This window comes from Balaenoptera acutorostrata, chromosome 11, assembly GCF_949987535.1.
Source record: "Balaenoptera acutorostrata chromosome 11, mBalAcu1.1, whole genome shotgun sequence".
Lineage (NCBI taxonomy): Eukaryota > Metazoa > Chordata > Mammalia > Artiodactyla > Balaenopteridae > Balaenoptera > Balaenoptera acutorostrata.
In genome coordinates, this window is record NC_080074.1 from 55,406,274 (window position 1) to 55,426,426 (window position 20,153).

General features: G+C 33.4%; 1 protein-coding gene across 8 annotated transcripts in view; it reads right to left on the reverse strand.

Annotated features, from left to right (window-relative positions):
* Nucleotides 1–20,153, reverse strand: part of USP15 (ubiquitin specific peptidase 15) — a 121,736-nt gene that overhangs the window by 100,495 nt on the left and 1,088 nt on the right. For 7 of the 8 annotated variants that reach the window (XM_007179732.2, XM_007179731.2, XM_057556517.1 and 4 more), the window contains exon 2: nt 1,439–1,566. In XM_007179732.2, the coding sequence (XP_007179794.1) occupies nt 1,439–1,566 (128 nt within the window). Of the gene's footprint in view, nt 1–1,438; nt 1,568–20,153 lie in introns of those variants that run through there. The other variant, XM_057556516.1, reaches the window with a different exon arrangement.

Below are 20,153 nucleotides of genomic sequence, written 5' to 3' on the forward strand. Positions count from 1 at the left end.
TCAGACCACCCTGCTTCTTTGTTCCCATAAATACCCTGAGCCTCTTGCCATCAGGGAGGCAGATTTGAGATTTGTTCTCCCGACTCCTCATCTGGTTGCCTTATGAATAAACCCTTTCTCTGCTGCAAACCTTGGTATCTCAGAATTTGGCTTGCTGTGCATCTGGCAAATGAACCTGATTTGGTAACATGAACCTAAACGATTGTTCCTTCAAATTCTTTTGGATGGTTCTTTCCTTGGCCTTGGGTAGCTTCCTCACATACATGCACTGGTCAACAGTCAGCTCTAGACTTATAAGAGAGCTTCTATAGATCTCTAGGTCTCTCTCTCTCCTTGTGTGCTGCTCATTCCTCTCTGGTACTCTGCCCTCAGAACTCTGGCTGCCTTGGTCTCCCTGGACTCCAAACTCTTTCTTCAACTAAGGGAGGTTGCCAGGCTTTGCGTGGGTTTCTCCTTCTGTGCCGTGTCTTGGAAACTCTCTCAGTGCAGTAAGCTGAGGAAATCATAGGGCTCACTTCATTCGTTTCATACCTCTCAAGGATCACTGTTCTTTGCTGCCTTATGTCCAATGTTTTGAGAACCACGGTTTCATGTTTTTTGTCAGGGTTTTAGTTCATTCAAGTGGAAGGATAAGTCTAGTCCCTGTTATTCCATCCTGGCCAGAAATGGAAGTTCTGGTACTTATGTTTTATTCTCTTTAAATGTTATACGAGTTTTAGAAGAGCTGGCAAGTAGTAAAGGTTGTAGAAGATTAATGCAAAAATCCAAGAATGTAACCATATACCACTGATCCCCAACTTAAAGAAAAAAGTCATGTGCCCATTAGCAAAATAATACACAATACAGCATTTCCCCCAAACAATAAGATAGTGCTTTCTAATTTACATTCTAGGTTTAAATTATAATAAACACTTATTACATCAGAAATGACAAACAGAATTTGTCATGATACAGAATATAACTAATTATAACACAATAATCTGAATTCCTTAGGTCCAATCTATAATACAGTCGGCCCTCTGTATCCATGGGTCCTGTATCTGCAGATTCAACCAACCCTGGACAGAAAATATTTGAGGGAAAAAAAAAATTTCAGAAAGTTCCAAAAAGAAAAACTTGAATTTTCCGTATACCAGCAACTATTTGCATACAATTTATATTTTATTAGGTATTATAGATAACCTACAAATGATTTAAAGTATATGGGAGGATATATAGATCATATGCAAATATTATGCCATTTTATATAAGGGGCTTGAGCATCCATAGATTTTTGTATCTGAAAGGGGTCTTGGAACCAATCCCCGCATGGACACTGGGGGGTGATTACACAAAGAAATTTCTAATTTACCAATTTATTTACATTAACATTTTCCATATTACTATAACATACTGAAACGAACACATTTACAACCTGACTGAAAGAAGGAAATAATACCTTTAAGAAGCCCAGAGTTATCAATGGGTCCAGGATATACATTTTGATCTCCCATCTGGTATTTGTCCCAACTGTCAAATCCAACATATTTTTTCCACTGTTTGAACCAGCGACTATCGACTAGGTACCTAAAAAAGAAGAGAAATCGGTAAAGGAAAATACCAGGAACTACAGGAATAGCAGAAAATCTATTTTTTATATTTCATTTTATATCAAAGTACATGTCTACTTCAAAGGATTACTGAGAATAACTATAATGTCACAGTAGTAGAACAAAAGTATTTCACTTGTGTAAAGTATTATTTCTATTGTTCTGTAAAGTATCTACTAAAGACAACTATTAACATATACATTAAAAAAAATCCTTAACAGCATTTTAAAAAAACGCAATAGCTATTCAACAGAATATTTACCAATTGAACAAAAATTCAAATGGTAATTATAAGAATCAGTCAAAATAAAATTTTAAATGCAACATGGTAAAATATAAATATGGAAAATGGTTCTTTTGCAAAAAACTTACAGTATGTTAATTCTATATATTTAACTATCTTTTATGGGGTAAGGAAAGCAATTATTAAAGGTTTGCAAGATTGATTTTAGTAATTATAATCAAAGCTTTAAAAATAATTAGCTTCTTTACCAACAAAAGTTAATAACAACGATACTGTCTCCAATTGTTTCTCATACATTAGTAAAATCTGCTGGGGCAAGGACTGGTTTTTAATTGATTTCAAAAGTGTGATACCAAGCACTATAATAAGCATTACTGAAACTATATTCATCTTACTTTCAAATACCTAAATTAGTTTCTCCTCAGATGACCAGTGACAGAAAAAGTAAAATAATGGTTCTCTAACAAAGAAAGCATAAAAAATTATAAATCTAAAAAACTTTACATTGATTTATATTATATCTACTATGCTTTGCCACTGGTTCATAATTATTTTAAATTCTTTTCCAGAAACACTTGCCCCACACTTAACCAGGTTCAATCACAAACAAAAGCAAAAGTAAAGATTAATAAGATATTTAAAGCCCACATGCATAACCAAGTTTTTTAGAAGAACATCATTCTAATATTTCTGTGCTTATAGCACTATACATACAGCACTATAGGAATGAAACGCTACAGTTATGTTTGAAAATACCTGAAGCAAAGGCACCAACATAGCAAAACCCCACAATTCTTAAATAATATTCATCAACAGTTTAATTCCCTAAAAGTGGGTAAGGCAGAATTATCTATACATGAGTATTCCAAACCCACTATCAGGGTTACACAATGGAAAGCCCCCAAATTGTAGATTTTGATATTTATGAGAAAATAAGAGTTGAAAAACTAAGTTTTAAGAAAACCGTTTCTAAGATAAATAAAATAGATTAGACTAGAGATGACTTTATATGTTAAAATGATAACAAAGAAAATTATACTTAATTGTATATCACCCACTAAAATTTTTTTAGACTCTTTCTCCCTTGCAATTTAAACAAGGTATTCAGACATCTCATTTGGTTTCTTTGCAAATAAATGTCATACTAAGCGATCTTTCCCCTATTCCATTCATCTATTTTTCTATCATTGTGCCAATTTAATTGTCTTAATTACTTTTATATTGGTATTACTCAGGGCACATTCCCCCAGCTTCTTCTTGTTGCAAACTGTCTTAACTATCTTTGGCCATTTGCTATTCCATACGAATTTTAGAATCAGTCAAGTTCCACAAAAAACCCTATTAAGATTTTGATTGGAATTGTGCTGAACTTATAGATTAACAATAATACTATAAAATGTCATTTATAAAACTTACATTAAAAACTATTTGTGGAATACTATCAAAATTCTATTTATATTTACTTAAAAGATATTTCTAAAAGATGACGTTTTAGCTCTCAAAGTATTTAATAAAGTCTTTAGTTTTAGTGCAGGGTTGCACTGGGCAGAATTCATCTGCTGCCATAACATTTCTAGTTCAACTTTCTTTCCTAGATCTTGAACTGAGTGCTTTCTGTACAATGAAACCATTATGACAGAAAACTCTCCCAAGTGATGAAAATTCAGCTGTTTTTAACACTACGTTCAATAGAAAATGGCCATCATATTTCTATTACAGGCACCTATAACTTACTTGTAGAATGTAGTGGTAATGAAACATGAGGGAAGTAGAAAAAACAGGAGCGTCAATTACTGAAATAATGTGTAGTTATAGGTGCACCCTTGAAATTAGATGAAGTGGACAAATAAATGAAAAAAAATTTATTTCAAGACATTTACATGGATTTGTTGTACTGTAAAAACTCTAATCGTAATCTATTAAGAATCTGCCCAAAACACAAGATTCCTTAATTTTAACTCATAAAAGACTAGAACAAAATCAATAGCTCACCAAGATTACAAATAAGTGAACAAGGACTTGAATTTATTTTACATTCTCAACAGCACTCTTAATCCTTGATATGCTATTAGGGTCCAGATGCACCCAACTTTAGCTTCTGAGTTTCTTTTTTGAATAGTTATAACTATTTGTAAAGATTAATACTTCCTGGCTTTTATTCTTGAAATATCAATCTTTACAAATAGTTATAACTGATTTTAACATTAAGTCTAAAATGCTTAACATTGCCTAATAGGTCTTGCATGATCTGATCTGCTCCTACTTACCTCTCTAGTCTTAACTGGTACCATTTTTCTTTGTGCTGAGATCTAGTTCCTGAGCACACTTTTTTCTGCCTCATGGCTCCTTCTGCCATTTTCAAATATTCTCCTACTGCTCTCAACACCTAGTTAACTCTTATCATCTTTCAGATAGTTTAACCATCACTTTCTCAGGGAATCCTTCCAAAAGCTTCTCCCCATTTCCTCTTAGTTTGGAAAAGGAAAAACAAGATGGCAATCTCAGTCTACTAGATCTCAAGACTCTTTATTAACTTACAGGGATTACTTTTAATAATAACAAAATAACTAACATTTGAGCTTTACTCTTGGGCAAGGCACATACTTCTAAGCACTTTAATATATTGGCTCATTTACTCCGTTAACTACCCAATGAGGTAGGCACCATTATAATTTCATAGGCACACAGAAATTAACTTGCGCAAGGTTACAAAGTTAGTGCCAGACCTGTGATTAAGAAAATGTGTTATTAGCATAGGGAGAAGCGGAAAGACCAATGAAAATAGCACAAAGAAAGAAGAACCAGGCTCAAATATATGTGGAACTATGCTGCATGCTACAATCATTACAAACCAGTGTAGAAAGATCTGGCTATATATACGGGAAAAATTAATTAAGAGCTCTATAGCTCACATATGTAGTCAGTTATATTCGAAAAAGCTTCTTACGAAAGCCTGAATGTGTTCAACATGATTGATACACAAGGGAATAGTAACACAAATTCAGTGCATGCTTAAGCACTACTTCACCCATAAGCAGTGCGAGGACTAGGGTGAGGCAAGTGAGATGCCTAAGGACACTAACAGGGAGTGCTTCCTTAAATTTTACACCCTAGGTGCCTTGTTTGTCTCACCCTAGTCCTAACTGAAACAAACACTAAATATATGTGGAAAATTTCCCAGGTACACTGAGCTGCACAGGTATGCACAAAACATACATTTTAAACATCTACCTACATTCACCATGTGTGTCATGAACCACACCCTCCACATCTGGTGTTACAACTTCTTGGCAGATTTCGGATAACCCTCCTTCTACCATTTCACAATCCCACTTCAAACAAATCTCATCTTTTTCAAAATAAAAATACCATATTTACTGCAGTATTAATGTATTTCTTAACCATTTAACATGTGTAAAACCATGCTACCATTTTTATTAAGTATCTTTTTTAAAAAAACATTTAGTGAAATTTTTCACTAAAACTGAAAAATTTTTTAAAGCTCTGTGCCCCAACCCTATTCTTCCTGTATGCCCTGTGGTTTTTATTGCATGATTTTGCATATAGCACAGTGATTTTTAGGTACACATGCTGCATTACAGCAGAAACTGTACAAAAATAAATCGTAGTTGGATTAAAAACATAAATGTGAAAGTGAAAATATAATTTTTTAAAAGATACAGGAGAAAATCTTCGTTACTTCAGAATATAGGAAGAGTTAAGACAAAAACCAAAAAATCTTAAAGGTAAAAGTTGATAAAATTGCGAGGCTAAAATGAAAAGCTTCTGTTCGACAAAGGCACCAAGTAAAGATATATATAGATTGGGAAAGATACTTATACTGCCTATAACCAACAAAGGATTAGAACATGAAAAACTCCTTTAAATTAATTTTTAAAAAAAAGAATGAAAAAAAAGGGCAATTCACAGAACATCAGAATGGCCTCTACACATATGAGATGTTCAATCTCATTAGCAATGTGAAAAATACAAATTAACACCATACCACATCATTCTCATGAAATTGGTAAACACACAAGCACATGCACATGTGTCAATAATATTAAGTGTGGAGAAGATGTGTAGTAACTGCAACTCATAAACTACCAACTGGGGTATAAACTAGAATCCTCATTTTGGAGAGTAATTTGGCAATATTTATTAAAGATGAAGATGTGCATACCATAGAATCATGTATTGCCATTGCTAAGTTTTACCCTACAGAAACTCTTGCACATATTTACAAGAATACAACTGAAGAATACATAACGCAGCATAATTTGCAAATGGAAAATTGGAAACAAAAACCAAAACCAATATTCATTATTCCTACCAAGAAATACTACCCAAAAACTAAAATGAAAAATACTACATGTATTAACATGGATAAATCTCAAAACTGCAATGCTGAATTAAAAAATACAAGCTGCAAAAGGCTACATGTAATATAACACAAACATATTAAGATAACATAGATATGCACACACAGTACAACTATATAAAAATTTTAAGCATGCCACAAATAATATTATCCATAGATCCACGCATATATATTAAAAATATAAGTAAAGAGAATAATAATCAGTTTGTGGATGGTGGCTCCCTCTGGCAAGGGAGGGAAGGGGTTAGGATTAGGGAAACATGTACAGGGAGATTCAACTGTATCTGTAATGTTTTATTTTTTTAAACTAAGAAAAGTATACACAGGTGTTTTGTTACATTTTTCTTTGTATTGTTTTCTGAAATATTTAATAGGACTAATATGTTTTCTATTTAATATACAATAATTTATATATATATCTTCATATACATACACAAAATGAAATGGAGTCAAATGTACAGACTACAAATAATGTTGCAGTCAACAAAGCTGATAGATTCAGCAAACGAAAAGAAATTTCAAGCATAAAAATAGGATAAAAAATATGTACAGCAAAATGTATAAAATGCATAGCTTTAGTTTTATTTTTTAAAGAAATTTATAATTTTCTATTACCTCATATTTATCTTTTATATTTTATATTACCTCTTCCAAATCCAACAGATGAATTTGCATTAGATTTGAACAAAAAACTTACATAAGCTTTGAAGAATTTTCTTTAGAAAAACATGGTTTATTTGATTATTTCCAAATTGATCAAATTATGATTCTGATATATAGTAATGTATTCATTTTCAAGAAATATTTCCTTTTGGTAACTAACGCCTAGTAAGTAAGCCAGAAAAGTAAAAATGACTGGTTGACATCTCATAAGAAAAGAAAAGCACAAAGTACAGAAAGTAGAGATTATTACCTTTGATATCTGGGAAGATAATATAAGCAAAACAATCAATCAAAAAATCCTAAAACTGACAGAAATACTGATTTTGAGCTGATCAAGCTTTAGTATCAAATATTACATTAAACTATAGACTTGCAACCATCTAAAATTCAAGTAAATACTAATGTGCAAACATCTAGATAGCCCAGAGTAGTTATTAATCACTTTACAATAAACAGACTAAGTTTCTAAACAAAGGAGTCTATACCTTAGAGATGAAACTAAAGGTGAAATATTTCTGAATAATACTGAGCCATCTGACTGTTCCCATATAAAAAGCTATGAAGCAAATGTACCAAAATATGCTCAAGATCATTTTACTTTTGACTGAGGCCTCTGGCTGTGGCTTAATCACTGTCATTCATTCCCCTCTGTTTCAGTGGATTACAAGGGATTTTATGACAATGCCTCACACTAGGTCACGACCGATGATTCTCAAACACTAGAACATCAATATGAAAATATTTTGATCATGTTATTATCTGAGTTCAAAAATTACTAAAGAAAATTTCATGGAGATTAAAGATCTATGGTCTTCAATCAATATCTCAAGTCCTTTAAAGATGACCCACAATCCTCCAGCATGTCTCCAGTTTAGCCTTCTCTATTTCCAATAATTTGCCAGTCTCATTAAGTCTCTAGCCCATTAGGCTGAATAGACAGCCTTGCTGCTTACTTTTCAACGAAGTAAAAGCCCCAACTTTCTTACTCTTTTGTTCCACACCTTTATCATACCCGATTCCCTTATATATTGTGGAGGATATAACCCTCCTTAAATCCAAGGCTAATAATTTTTGTTCCTAGTCTTTGGATCTAATTTCCTTCTGCCTCCTTGGAGACTTCGTCATTAACAGCCCCTATCCCCTTGTTTCTCCCTGTATCTTTTCTCTCTTTTTTCAACTTAGCATATAAGCGGGGCCAACTCTTTTCCCCATTCCCCCCATATTACCTCCCAACTCACATATTCATTTCCTCTTCTATCTACCCCCATTTTTTTGACTTGTCCCTGCAGCCAAGCTTTCCTCAATCCTCACTTGCTCTTCAACCTAGCACAACAGATCTTCCTACCTCAATGGGCTCTCAAAAAGGTTCTCACTAAGTTACCAACGGCCATCCTAACAAATCCAAAGGATCCATAATTTTATTACCATATCAATGCTTTTAAAAATAATCTGTGATTCTACCTTTTTGGATGGGAGGAATATATATATATATATATAAAATATTATATATTATATCTAATAATATAATATTGTATTAATATAACAGTATATATTACATATAATTATATATACATATGTAATTTAACAACATTCTCTTCCTCTGTTTAAATGTTAGTATTCCACAGAGCTGCTCGCAAATTTCTTCTTCTCTCACTGTTAATACTCTCAGTGATATTGTAACTCATACCAATGATTCCAAAATTTGCATCCCGAGGCCAGTCCTCAAGTTCTTTTTTACTCATGAACAAAATAAGCATTTTCAAAGTGGGCGTACCTTTTGGTAAATGTTAGATCTTTGCCTATCAGGAACTTAGCAGAAAAGCACACCCAATAGCAATTTGTTTTCATGATTATTTTTGCTTATAAATTTTCTTATCTCCTGAAATGAGACTTAAGTAGATGTGAATTCTAAATTTACTGTAGAAAAAGTACTAGACCAGAGTTCTCTTTCTGACATTACTTGCTGTGAGGTCTTAGAGAAGTTACTCAATGCTAAACCTTTAGATTGTTCATCTTAGAAATGGAAATACATTCATTCAAAAAATATTTATTGGAGGTCTACTACATATATGCTATTCCGTATGCATTAGGTGTTAGCAAAATAGCCAAGAGCCCTATGTTCATGGAATTCAGAGTCTAGTGGAGGAAAGAGACAGTAAATAATTAAGATGTAGTAAAATACTGTAGTAAGTGCTGTGACGCACAGGGAGCTATGAAAGCATAATAAAGGGGTCCCTATTTAGAATAAAGGAAAGCCTTTTTGAAAAAATAATATTTTAGCATATAGACAGGAGTTATTTCACGAAGAATAAGATAAAAAGCTATCTAGACTGAAGGAACAGCACGTGCTAGGGCCAGAACAACTTTGGGAGTTAGGTATGCTGGAGGAGCTGACTAAATGCAGTTGGAGTTTATGACAAAGGGAGAAGAGATGCTAGATAAGGTAGGCTGGGGCCAGACTACATAGAACCTTTAAGGTAATTAAAGATTTTATCTTAAATGCAACAAAAGCCAATGAAAAATATTTAGAAGAGATATGATCTGATTTACATTTCATGATGACCACTGGCAGTATCTCACAGGATTGTTGGGAGGCTCAAATACTCATGAAATGTTTAATAAATCAAAAACGTACATAAAGTTATGAGTACTTCAATTGTATGGTGCTAAATATTCTAATGGCATCAAGAAAGAATTTGTACTGTGGTCTGGACAGAATAATCTTCAATGGCTCCAGAGAAGCAGGGTCAATTTTAGGACCCCAAATAAATCTGAGTCAATTTTAAGACAGTCCTCAAATGCAGAAAAGCTACTGTAAGAACTAAAAAAGCCAGGCTGTAGGTTTTTTGTTGTTGTTTGGCTGTTTTGGGGGGATGGTAGTGGGGAAAGATAGGAGAGTCTCAAAAGTTGTTTAGTGTTTTTATACACACTAGAAGCAAATATAAGAAAGATATAAAGGGACAAATAAATGTCAGAAATAGTCTTAAATACAAAGACACTTAAAAGCAGTACAGGGAAATGGGGAAATCCCAAAAGCTGGATTTAGAAAACCACAGAGCTAGTGAATGTATAGTTGTGTTTTTTTTTTTTTTGATTAGTACATGTTTATGCTGACAACTTTCAGATAAGCAGTTCCTTCTTAATTGCCTAATACTGACATAAATATGACGTTTATTTTTTCTAAAAAATCCTACCTTTTTCTCCTCAAAGTAGACATAATACTGTCACTCTTTTACAACTAAGAAGATACACAAAAATTTCAGCCTAATCCAATGTAGCACACTTAATCTGAGAACAACATGTGTAACTATTGTGCGTAGAATTAACAGCATAAACAATTTTGGATATTAATTCACTCTATGACTAATCCTCTCATTTAATAAAATACTGTTTAAATTACATGAGTTGCAATAGTATGAACCATTTTTAATACTAAAAGAGATATTAATAGTATCTAGTATTTTATTTATTTGTTTTTTTTGATGTGGACCATTTTTAAAGTCGCTATTGAATTTGTTACAATATTGCTTCTGTTTTGTTTTGGGTTTTGGCCACAAGGCATGTGGGATCTTAGCTCCCTGACCAGGGAACGGACCCGCATCCCCTGCACTGGAAGGCAAAGTCTTAACCATTGGACCGCCAGGGAAGTCCCGTATGTAGTATTTTAAATCGTTATAAACTAGATATTTCACTGAATTTTCTTAAGTACCACAAACTAAAACTCATCAGTAAAACATAACCAAAGAAAGCTATGAAGTTCTTTCAAATAAACCATCAAATAAACCAAATAATCATCCCTTTATATCTTAATTTTTAGATCTGAAGCGTTTCCAACCTATTTTCTGCTCTGCACATTAAATTCATCAGTTGGCAAGAACTAATTTTTATGACCTCTTTTTACATCTAAACTAAGAGACAAATAAAGAACTCAGGAAGGAGGCCAAGTAAGATTGGGAAAGTGAAAAGAAAACCCACAGAATCAAGGAAAATTCTGCAAATCATCTATCTGATAAGGAATTTGTATCCAGAATACATAAAGAACTCTTAAAACTCAATAATAAAGAACGAAATAACCAAATTGGAAAATAGGCAAAGGATCTAGACAGACATTTTGCCAAAGATATACAAAGGGTCATTAAGCATATATGAAAAGATGTGCAACATCATTAGCCACTATGAAAATTGAAATCAAAACCCCAATAAGATACCACTTCACATCCACCAAGATGGCTATAATCAAAAAGACAGGCAACAACAAGCACTTCAAGGATGTGGAGAAACTGGAGCCCTCATACACTGCTGGTGGCAATGGAAAATGGTGCAACTGGTTTGGAAAAGAGTCTATCAGTTCTTAAAAAGCAAACATAGAGACTTGGCAATTCCATTCCTAGGTATACACCCAAGAGAAATGAAAACTTATGTCTTGACACAAACTTGCACACAAATGTTCATAGCAGGATTATTTGTTAACAGTCAAAAATTGTGAACAACCCAAATGTCCATCAACCGATGAAGGAATAATTGAATGTGGTATATCTATACAATGGAACATTTTTTGGAAATAAAAAGAAATGAAGTACTGATACACACAAAAAAATGGATGAACCTAAAAAACATGTTAAGTGAATGAAGCCAGGCACAAAAATCACATATATGATTCTATTTACATGAAATATCCAGAAGGCAAATATATAGAACAAGAAATTAGATTAGTAGCTGCCAAAAACAGGGAGATTTGGGTAGAAAAGGGGGCAGGGGAGACTGCTAATAAGTATGAGGTTTCTTTTAGAGATGATAAAAATATTCCAAAATTGATTGTGATGATGGTTGCACAACTTTGTGGACATACCCAAATCCAGTGAATTGTACACATCAAGTGAGCAAATTGTATGATATGTAAATTATATCACTATAAAGCTCTTGTATTTAAAAAAAGAAAAAAAAAGAGAGTGAAAGGGCCATAGATCTGGATGGAATTATTACGGATGATTTTACAGAGATTGGTTTTGAAGAAAGTCAAAGTCAGGGCTTAGTAAAATGTACTGGAAATAATATGAATGATGTGTAAAGTCCTATAAGGTAGGAACACATAAAGACTTTGCAGGAAACGGGAACCACCATCTGTATCAAAGAGCTACATAAGTTAGAAATGAGACTGCTACGACTAGAATGCTAAACCAGAAAGACCTAGAAAATTCTAGAGGTTCCTCACATGGATAACTAGATGAATATGGTGTTTTACTAATATGACAAAGCTGTCACTTCTTGATTCTAATACTTTAAAGAATTCATCCCTCAAAAAATTGCTTCCATAAATGGCTATGGCTTATCACTCATAGGCAGGCAGTACAGTTTAAAATGCAGGCTTTAGAGTTGACTGCCTAGGTCAGAATCTCCGCTCTACCACTGACTGAGTCTATTACCACATGCACTTAACTCTGTACCTCAGTTTCTGAATCTGTAAAATGAGAACACTATCACTTATTTCATACATGCAAAAAGCTCTTAACCTTATAAAAGAGTGGTAATATTTGTAATCATAGCCACAACTACACGGTACATATAAATACTTAGCTACATCTCTCCTGAGAATCAAAAGTTTCTTCTGCTTGATATCCAAAGTTATGAAAAAACATTTTCCATCTATATCAAAGATAAATCTCCTGATTAAACTGTTAAACTTTGTCAAGCTGTTATATTGCTAAATAATATAAAGCAACCCAAATTATCAGGTCTCTTTAACCATGATCATTTAACCCTTATCATTCTTTTTTTCGTTCTTCCAGTTTTATTGAGATATTATTGACATACAGCACTATATGAGTTTAAGGTGTACAGCATAATGATTTCACTTACATGCACCATGAAGTGATTACCACAATAAGTTTAGTGAACATCCATTATCTCATATAATACAAAATTAAATAGAAAAAAACTTTTTTCCTTTTGATGAGAACTCTAAGGATTTACTCTAACAACTTTCATATATAACATACAGCACTGTTAATTATATTACAATGGAATACTACTCAGCCTTAAAGAATGAAATTTTGCCATTTGCAACAACATGAATGGACATAGAGGGTATTACACTAAATGAAATAACTCAGACAGGACAAAAACGTATGATTTCACATATATATGGAATCTAAAAAATGAACAAACATAACAAAACAGAAAAGAGTCATAGATACAGAGAACAAACAGGTGGTTGCTAGAGGAAAGGAAGGTGGGAGGAGGAGAGAAATAGGTGAATGAGATTAAGAGGTACAAACTTCAAGCTGCAAAATAAATGAGTCACCGGTATGAAATGTACAGTGCCAGAAATATAGTCAATAATTATGTAATATCTTTGCATAGTGATAGATCACAACTAGACTTATTTTGGTGATCATTTTGAAATGTATAGAAATATCAAATCGCTATGTTCTGCAACAGGAAGTAACACAGTGATATAGCACAATTACACTACAAAAACAACCAACCAAACTCACATAAAAAGAGTGTGGTTACCAGAGGCAGGAGTGGGGGGAAGAGGAATTGGATGAAGGCAGTCAAAAGGTACAAACTTAACAGTTAGAAAATAAATACATACTAGAGATGTAATGTACAACATGATAAATATAATTATCACCCTATCATTCCTAATCTTTTTGTTTTTTACTACAGGAACTTGATGCTCTTTTTAATTTTGTCTCTAATGCTCCCAGGTTTTAACTGGCTCTCTATACTAAGTGAAGTCAGTCAGACAAAGAAAGACAACTATCAGATGATATCACTTACATGTGGAATCTAAAAACAAGGATACAAATGAACCTATTTACAAAACAGACACAGACTCACAGACATAGAGAACAAACTTATGGTTACCAAAGGGGAAAGTGTGTGCATGTGTGTGTGTTTTGGGGTGTGGGGTGGGGGGGGGTAAATTAGGAGAGTTTGTGATTAAAATATACACACCACTATATATAAAACAGATAACCAACAAGGACCTACCGTATAGCACAGGGAACCATATTCAATATCTTGTAATATCTATAATGGAAAAGAATCTAAAAAAGAATGGATATATGTATAGGTATAACTGAATCACTTTGCTCTACACCTGAAACTAACACAACATTGTAAATCAACTATACTTCAATTAAAAACAAAAACTGCCTCTCTCAAACTCAGAATAGCCTGGTTTCAGAGCCACATTGGACTTACTTGTGAGAGCCTTTAACTTCTTTCACAAAGGAAGTCTTTTCTATGGCTACTTCTGCTAAACCATTTTCCTGAATCACGATTTTCCTGAACCACAAGGAATTATCACACTAATATGTGGGTCTTCTCAAAACTAAAAGGAGAGTGGAAGGGACAGTATTCTTAATTCCCTCCTCATGAAGAGGAAAAAGTAGTCATTACCTTCCTTTTCTTTTTGGAGAGCTATAAAGAAACCATGCAGAATCTTACCGACAGAAGCAGTATTCTAGGCATAACCAAATATAGGTTAATCCTACAGAGGTTTTCTGCCTTATATTAGAATCTGAGCTTCTTCTTTTTGAGGTGCTATTCTTGATTGTTCCCTCAGATACATTATCTTAATCTGTATCCAAAACTGAGGTCACTTACTACCAATCAGTCTTATTCTAGGTTCCTTTAGTAGTGGCTTCTGTGTAAACTGGAAAACTGTGTAAACTGTAAAAGTTGAAAGGAACTACATTCCCTTTGTTTAAAGAATAGATGGTGAAAGAATCTGGAAAAACGACTTCAAAGGAATAAATATAAGATACAGAGTGTGAATTACAGTAGTAACTAAGGAAATGAAAATAAGAGGCATAAACCAGGCTGACATTACGCAGGGAAGGAAAAACTAGTAATCACTGAAAAATTCTATATGGAGGCTAAGAAGAAATAGTTTACTGCCTTATGAAATACTGTTTGAATTACATTTAAGTAGTGACAGCACAAAACATTTATTTATTTATTTATTTATTTATGGCTGTGTTGGGTCTTTGTTTCTGTGCGAGGGCTTTCTCTAGTTGTGGCAAGTGGGGGCCACTCTTCATCGCGGTGCGCGGGCCTCTCACTGTCGCAGCCTCTCTTGTTGCGGAGCACAGGCTCCAGACGCGCAGGCTCAGTAATTGTGGCTCATGGGCCTAGTTGCTCCGCGGCATGTGGGATCTTCCCAGACCAGGGCTCGAACCCGTGTCCCCTGCATTGGCAGGCAGATTCTCAACCACTGCGCCACCAGGGACGCCCCAGCACAAAACATTTTTAATACTAAGGAGATAGATACTTGTAGGATTTAGTATTCTAAATCATTATAAGCCAGGTATTTAAATAATATTTGAAAAACCAGCTCTGAAATCATCACACACCCATAAAATGAGGTAAATAAGAGCACTTGCTCTTATTATATGGCTGCACATGTATAAAGCATTTAGAATAGTGGCTGGAACAGAGTAAGCATTCAATAAAGGTTCACTAGTGGTGGTATTATCACCTGTGAACCACATGCAAACCAACTGATTTCTCTGAGCTCAAACTTCTCATCTATAAGAAAGGAATATAAGTACATACTTTGATCCTTATTTTGAGACTCCAACCAGATAATGCATGTAAACACCTCCACCAGTAGTTCTCAACCTTCCCTTTATCTCCCTGCCAATATATCTGATGGTGTTTCAATTCACTTTTATAATAATCATGGTTTTTTTGTAAAGTGATTCTCAAAGTGAGGAAAAGAAAAATCACTCTAAACTCATGTAATAAAACAAATATATCTAATGACTAACATGGCAAAATTGATTTTATTAGCAGTGATGTTACATGGTCAGTTTTCAGGAAGATGTTAAAGAGGTATCAATATGGTTATGTACCTTCCACTGTCTTAATTCAAATGTGCTTTGACTTTGAAAATTCACAAATAGTTGGTAAACATGGAACATAAAATACCAAACTTTCACATTTGCATTTTCTGTGTTGGGCTGTTCCTATGGATTCTTAGTTGAAAAAAAGTCTTGTGTATTTGTGGTTTATTGTAAACCAAACACTTTTAAAATATGGGCAAAGTACTAAAACAAAATATCCTACAAGTTCTTCCTATCTGCTTGATATGTTGTTTCTGTAAAACTATATGAAAAAGGGCCATATGGCCTCTAACAATCGCTTATGATTACTGATAAACAATTAAAACTCCAAATCTAAATAATACACAATCCCAGTTTCTTTTGTTTAAATGTACTTTTGGATCAAAATAATATTTATTCCACATATTCAGTAAATAACCTATTAATCTTTAAACATATTTTAATTTCCAAAAGCAAGATGTTAAGATTTTCTACCATATCTAAACTGAACAGTCACAAGAAACAAGTGTGGGATAAAATGGAAGAATTCTGCTGCTAAATATAAAATAGACTCCATTTAAAGAGAAAAGAATGTCCATTTTTAAAAAAAAGTGGAACACTTTAAAATGCATCTTTAAAATAAAAGACAGTGTAGAACAATAATTTTAAAGCCTGAATTAAAGCCCCAGACTTAGGTTCAAATCTCAGATACATCAATGTGTGAACACCTCTTTGAGCCTATCCGGGTGAATTCCTATTCTGGCAAATGTGAATTAGAGCACATTCACATTCTAGTACCCTAGAATTGTGGTGATGTGTAAATAAGTTAACATATGTAAGTACTTCAACAATACCTAGCACAGTGTTTTTAAATGTAACATGATAGGTCATGGCCTGACAATTTTTTTCTTATTATACTTTCATGCAAGCAAGATTAATAACTGTCACAAAACTATTTTCCAAAAAGAACATCTAGTTAATACCTTGTACATGCTAATAAAAAAAATGGTATGATTTAGGAAAAAATAAAGCCTGAATGTCACTAAGTAGATGAATGAAATCACTGACTAAAGCTCTGGATCTTCTGGGCCAAATAGGGTACATTAATCTTGGCTTCACTAACAACTTACAAGTGATTTTAAAACTTATGAAAACAATTAAATTAGGAAAACTTGCTTTTCTCGATTTTAAGCAACTAAAATGTGAAAAATACACTTTAATGTCCCTATTTCTGTCCTTATTTTCATCAATTTACCAACACTAAAAAACAAGTTTTGCTTTCTGGTTTCATTTCCTGCAAATGATGTAATATATACCCTATTTCAGTAGTAAACACTTTGCTACAACTAAAGTTAACCGTAACAGTAATGTAAAAACTTCTCAACAAGTACACACTAAACAATTTGGAGTTCATATTGATTAATATTGTCCATTTACATTATTAACTGATTTTTTGACTTAACGATTATTTTCTGTTAGTGTAAATCAAAGTTGCAAAAACATAAGGGACCATATAAAATAAAGCCTCAAGGACTTCTAAGTAAAAGAGTAGGAATGGAAGGAAAGCTCTGAAATTGAAATTAGTGTCTCTCCTATCTAAAAACCTGACTGATGTGATTCCTTGGCAGTTTATTGAGACAAAAACATCATACATATTTTAAATGACTCTAAATGCAAATTAAAGCTACTCTCCAAAGTTACCTTAAACCTACTAGAGTTATTTTATTAGGGTTTATATAAAAATGACATGCAAAATTTAATTTGTAAAGTTAGCTTTGAACATACTTGAACATAAAAATTAGTGAAAATGATTGGTAGATGAATAACATTTAATAAAATGGGGAAATAAAGCAGTGATTTTGGTGATTTGTAGTCATCTGTTTATTTACTCATAATAAATCTATTTTAAAAGAAATCTCCAAAGAGAGTATTCCATAACCCACAACATGCCTTTGTACATTTGTACATTTATTCATTTAACTATCATCCCCTTCAATAGGTTCCTCCATCCCTAACATACTTACATGCAGTGAACTTTAAACAAATTTTCCTTTTATCTTATCAGGAGAAACTACCATGTATCTGAAAATTAAGTTATCTTTCATTCATCCTAAGCTAAACAGTTCTAGTTCCTTTATTCTTCCTCTATAGTTTCTAAATTCTAACAGTCTTGTTCATGGTTTTCTGAATCTCTCCTTGGAGCTGAACACAGATCAAAAAACAGCATACAAGACCACTGCTTTACTCCATCTAATGCAGATCTGTGTTACTTTTATTTATTATTTATTTATTATTTTTATTTTTGGCTGTGTTGGGTCTTCGTTTCTGTGCGAGGGCTTTCTCCAGTTGCGGCGAGTGGGGGCCACTCTTCCTTGCGGTGCGCGGGCCTCTCACTATCGCGGCCTCTCCTGTTGCGAAGCAGAGGCTCCAGACGCTCAGGCTCAGTAGTTGTGGCTCACGGGCCCAGTCGCTCCGCGGCATGTGGGATCTTCCCAGACCAGGGCTCGAACCCGTGTCCCCTGCCTTGGCAGGCGGATTCTCAACCACTGCGCCACCAGGGAAGCCCCCTGTGTTACTTTTATACCCAACCTTTTTAAGAGGTACAACTCTCTTGCATCAATTTTGACATTACTGTCACTATGAAGTCTAATACCAAACATATCATAAGGTTTGTTTCTCCTCATCTCAGACATGTGTAACTTATTTTCATTTCTAGAAGGTTAGCTTCCAGATAAAAATCATTCACTATTTACAAATAAACAGAAATTCATGTAGAAGCAAATTTCTATCCTTGCCCAGGTGTTAGCATTAATTACCAGAGTACTAAGAGGCAGTCCTTATCTGCAAAGTGCTCACAACCTAATTAATGAACTTTATTCATCTGCATGCATTTCATTATAACATCAAACATTAGTATTAAAATTTCAAGAATAAACTCATGGTAAACCTACCATTTTTTCTCAATAGTCCAATCAGTCTTTCCAAGATAGTTATACACATATACCAAGACAATGTTCCATTTGCATATGGCCCATTTCAGCTATAAAATAACAAACAGGATTTGCCCAAATACCCATAAATGACTAATTCAACGATTTTTTAAGACCTTAAAAAGACAAATAACTTTTTAACAAGTTTTAATGAATTCCAAAAACATGAACCCAAGTTACAACTAAATTATTAAATATCTTTACTAATTCTGTACTCATGAATACATTATCAAATTTGTACTTACGAAATTATTCTCCTTAAAACTCTGAATCAAACTTTTGTTAATTCCTTTTTTGACAGGTTTCACCTGCTAATTCCAAGAAAACTGGCTCGCATATAAACCAAACTATATAGTTTCTGCAGTATCCCAGTACCATCTTTTTCCTGCATTTTTTTTCTTTAAATAAGAGGGGAAATCAATTGTGAGGATAAAAATTTGCACATTCTGTTCTTACCTAAGTATCTGGGCCTCAGTTTCGTTTTCTTTAAAATGGAAGCACTGAAATGACTCAAATTTATGGACTTCCTGTATTTACTCTTTTAAATAGATCTTTTAAAACTTTGTAACTTTGTTAAAAAATAAAAATGCTAAACTTTAACGTTTAGTGCTCACAATACTCATATTGCTCCCATCATCCTGTAGTATCAACACCGCCAATTATTACTCAGTATATCAAAACCACAACAACATTAAAGAGAATACCCCTATAAATAATATCTGTATATTAAATTGTAGATTTCTATTTTGTGGAAATCCACATTTATCTTTTTATGAGGTGATAATAGGCAAGGTAAATTAAGAATTTTAAAGTGTTCTTTAACAAACAATAAGAAGCAAGGATTGATTTCATCTTTAACAATCCACAGGCCAAGGTAAACATAAATGTCCTAGGAAATGTCCAATTTCCCCACAGTAATACACATCTTAGGAACACTGCCATATGAACAATAATTACTAAATATTTTTTGCTGTAATGCAACAAGTATATGTTTACACCCTCAGGGATTTTTATCATATAAACATAGTATGCAGCCTAACAAAGTAGGAAAAAAGTACCAAGACTTAGACCAAAGTACTTAAATTCAAGTCCCAAGTCTGCCATCTACTAGCTTACTTGAAAATGATTCTAATACCACAGCATTTTATCAGAAATGGCGGTGATAAGAAGGTAACTAAAATTTAATGTTATCTCATAAATAGAAAATCTTTTAGAATATTTCATTGAATCAGGATAAAACCCTATAATGAAATTATTCTGTCCATTTCACAGATGAAGGTACTGAGGTGCAATGATTTAAAGTAACTTTCCTCAAAGCCATACTGCAAGCTAAGTGGTGAAAAGGTAACCTAATTGGGGTCTAAATCTTATGTTCCTTCCACTAAGCCATATCGAGTAAATGAAAAAACACTCTGTAAATTATATACCACTGTTATGGTGACGATGAGAAGT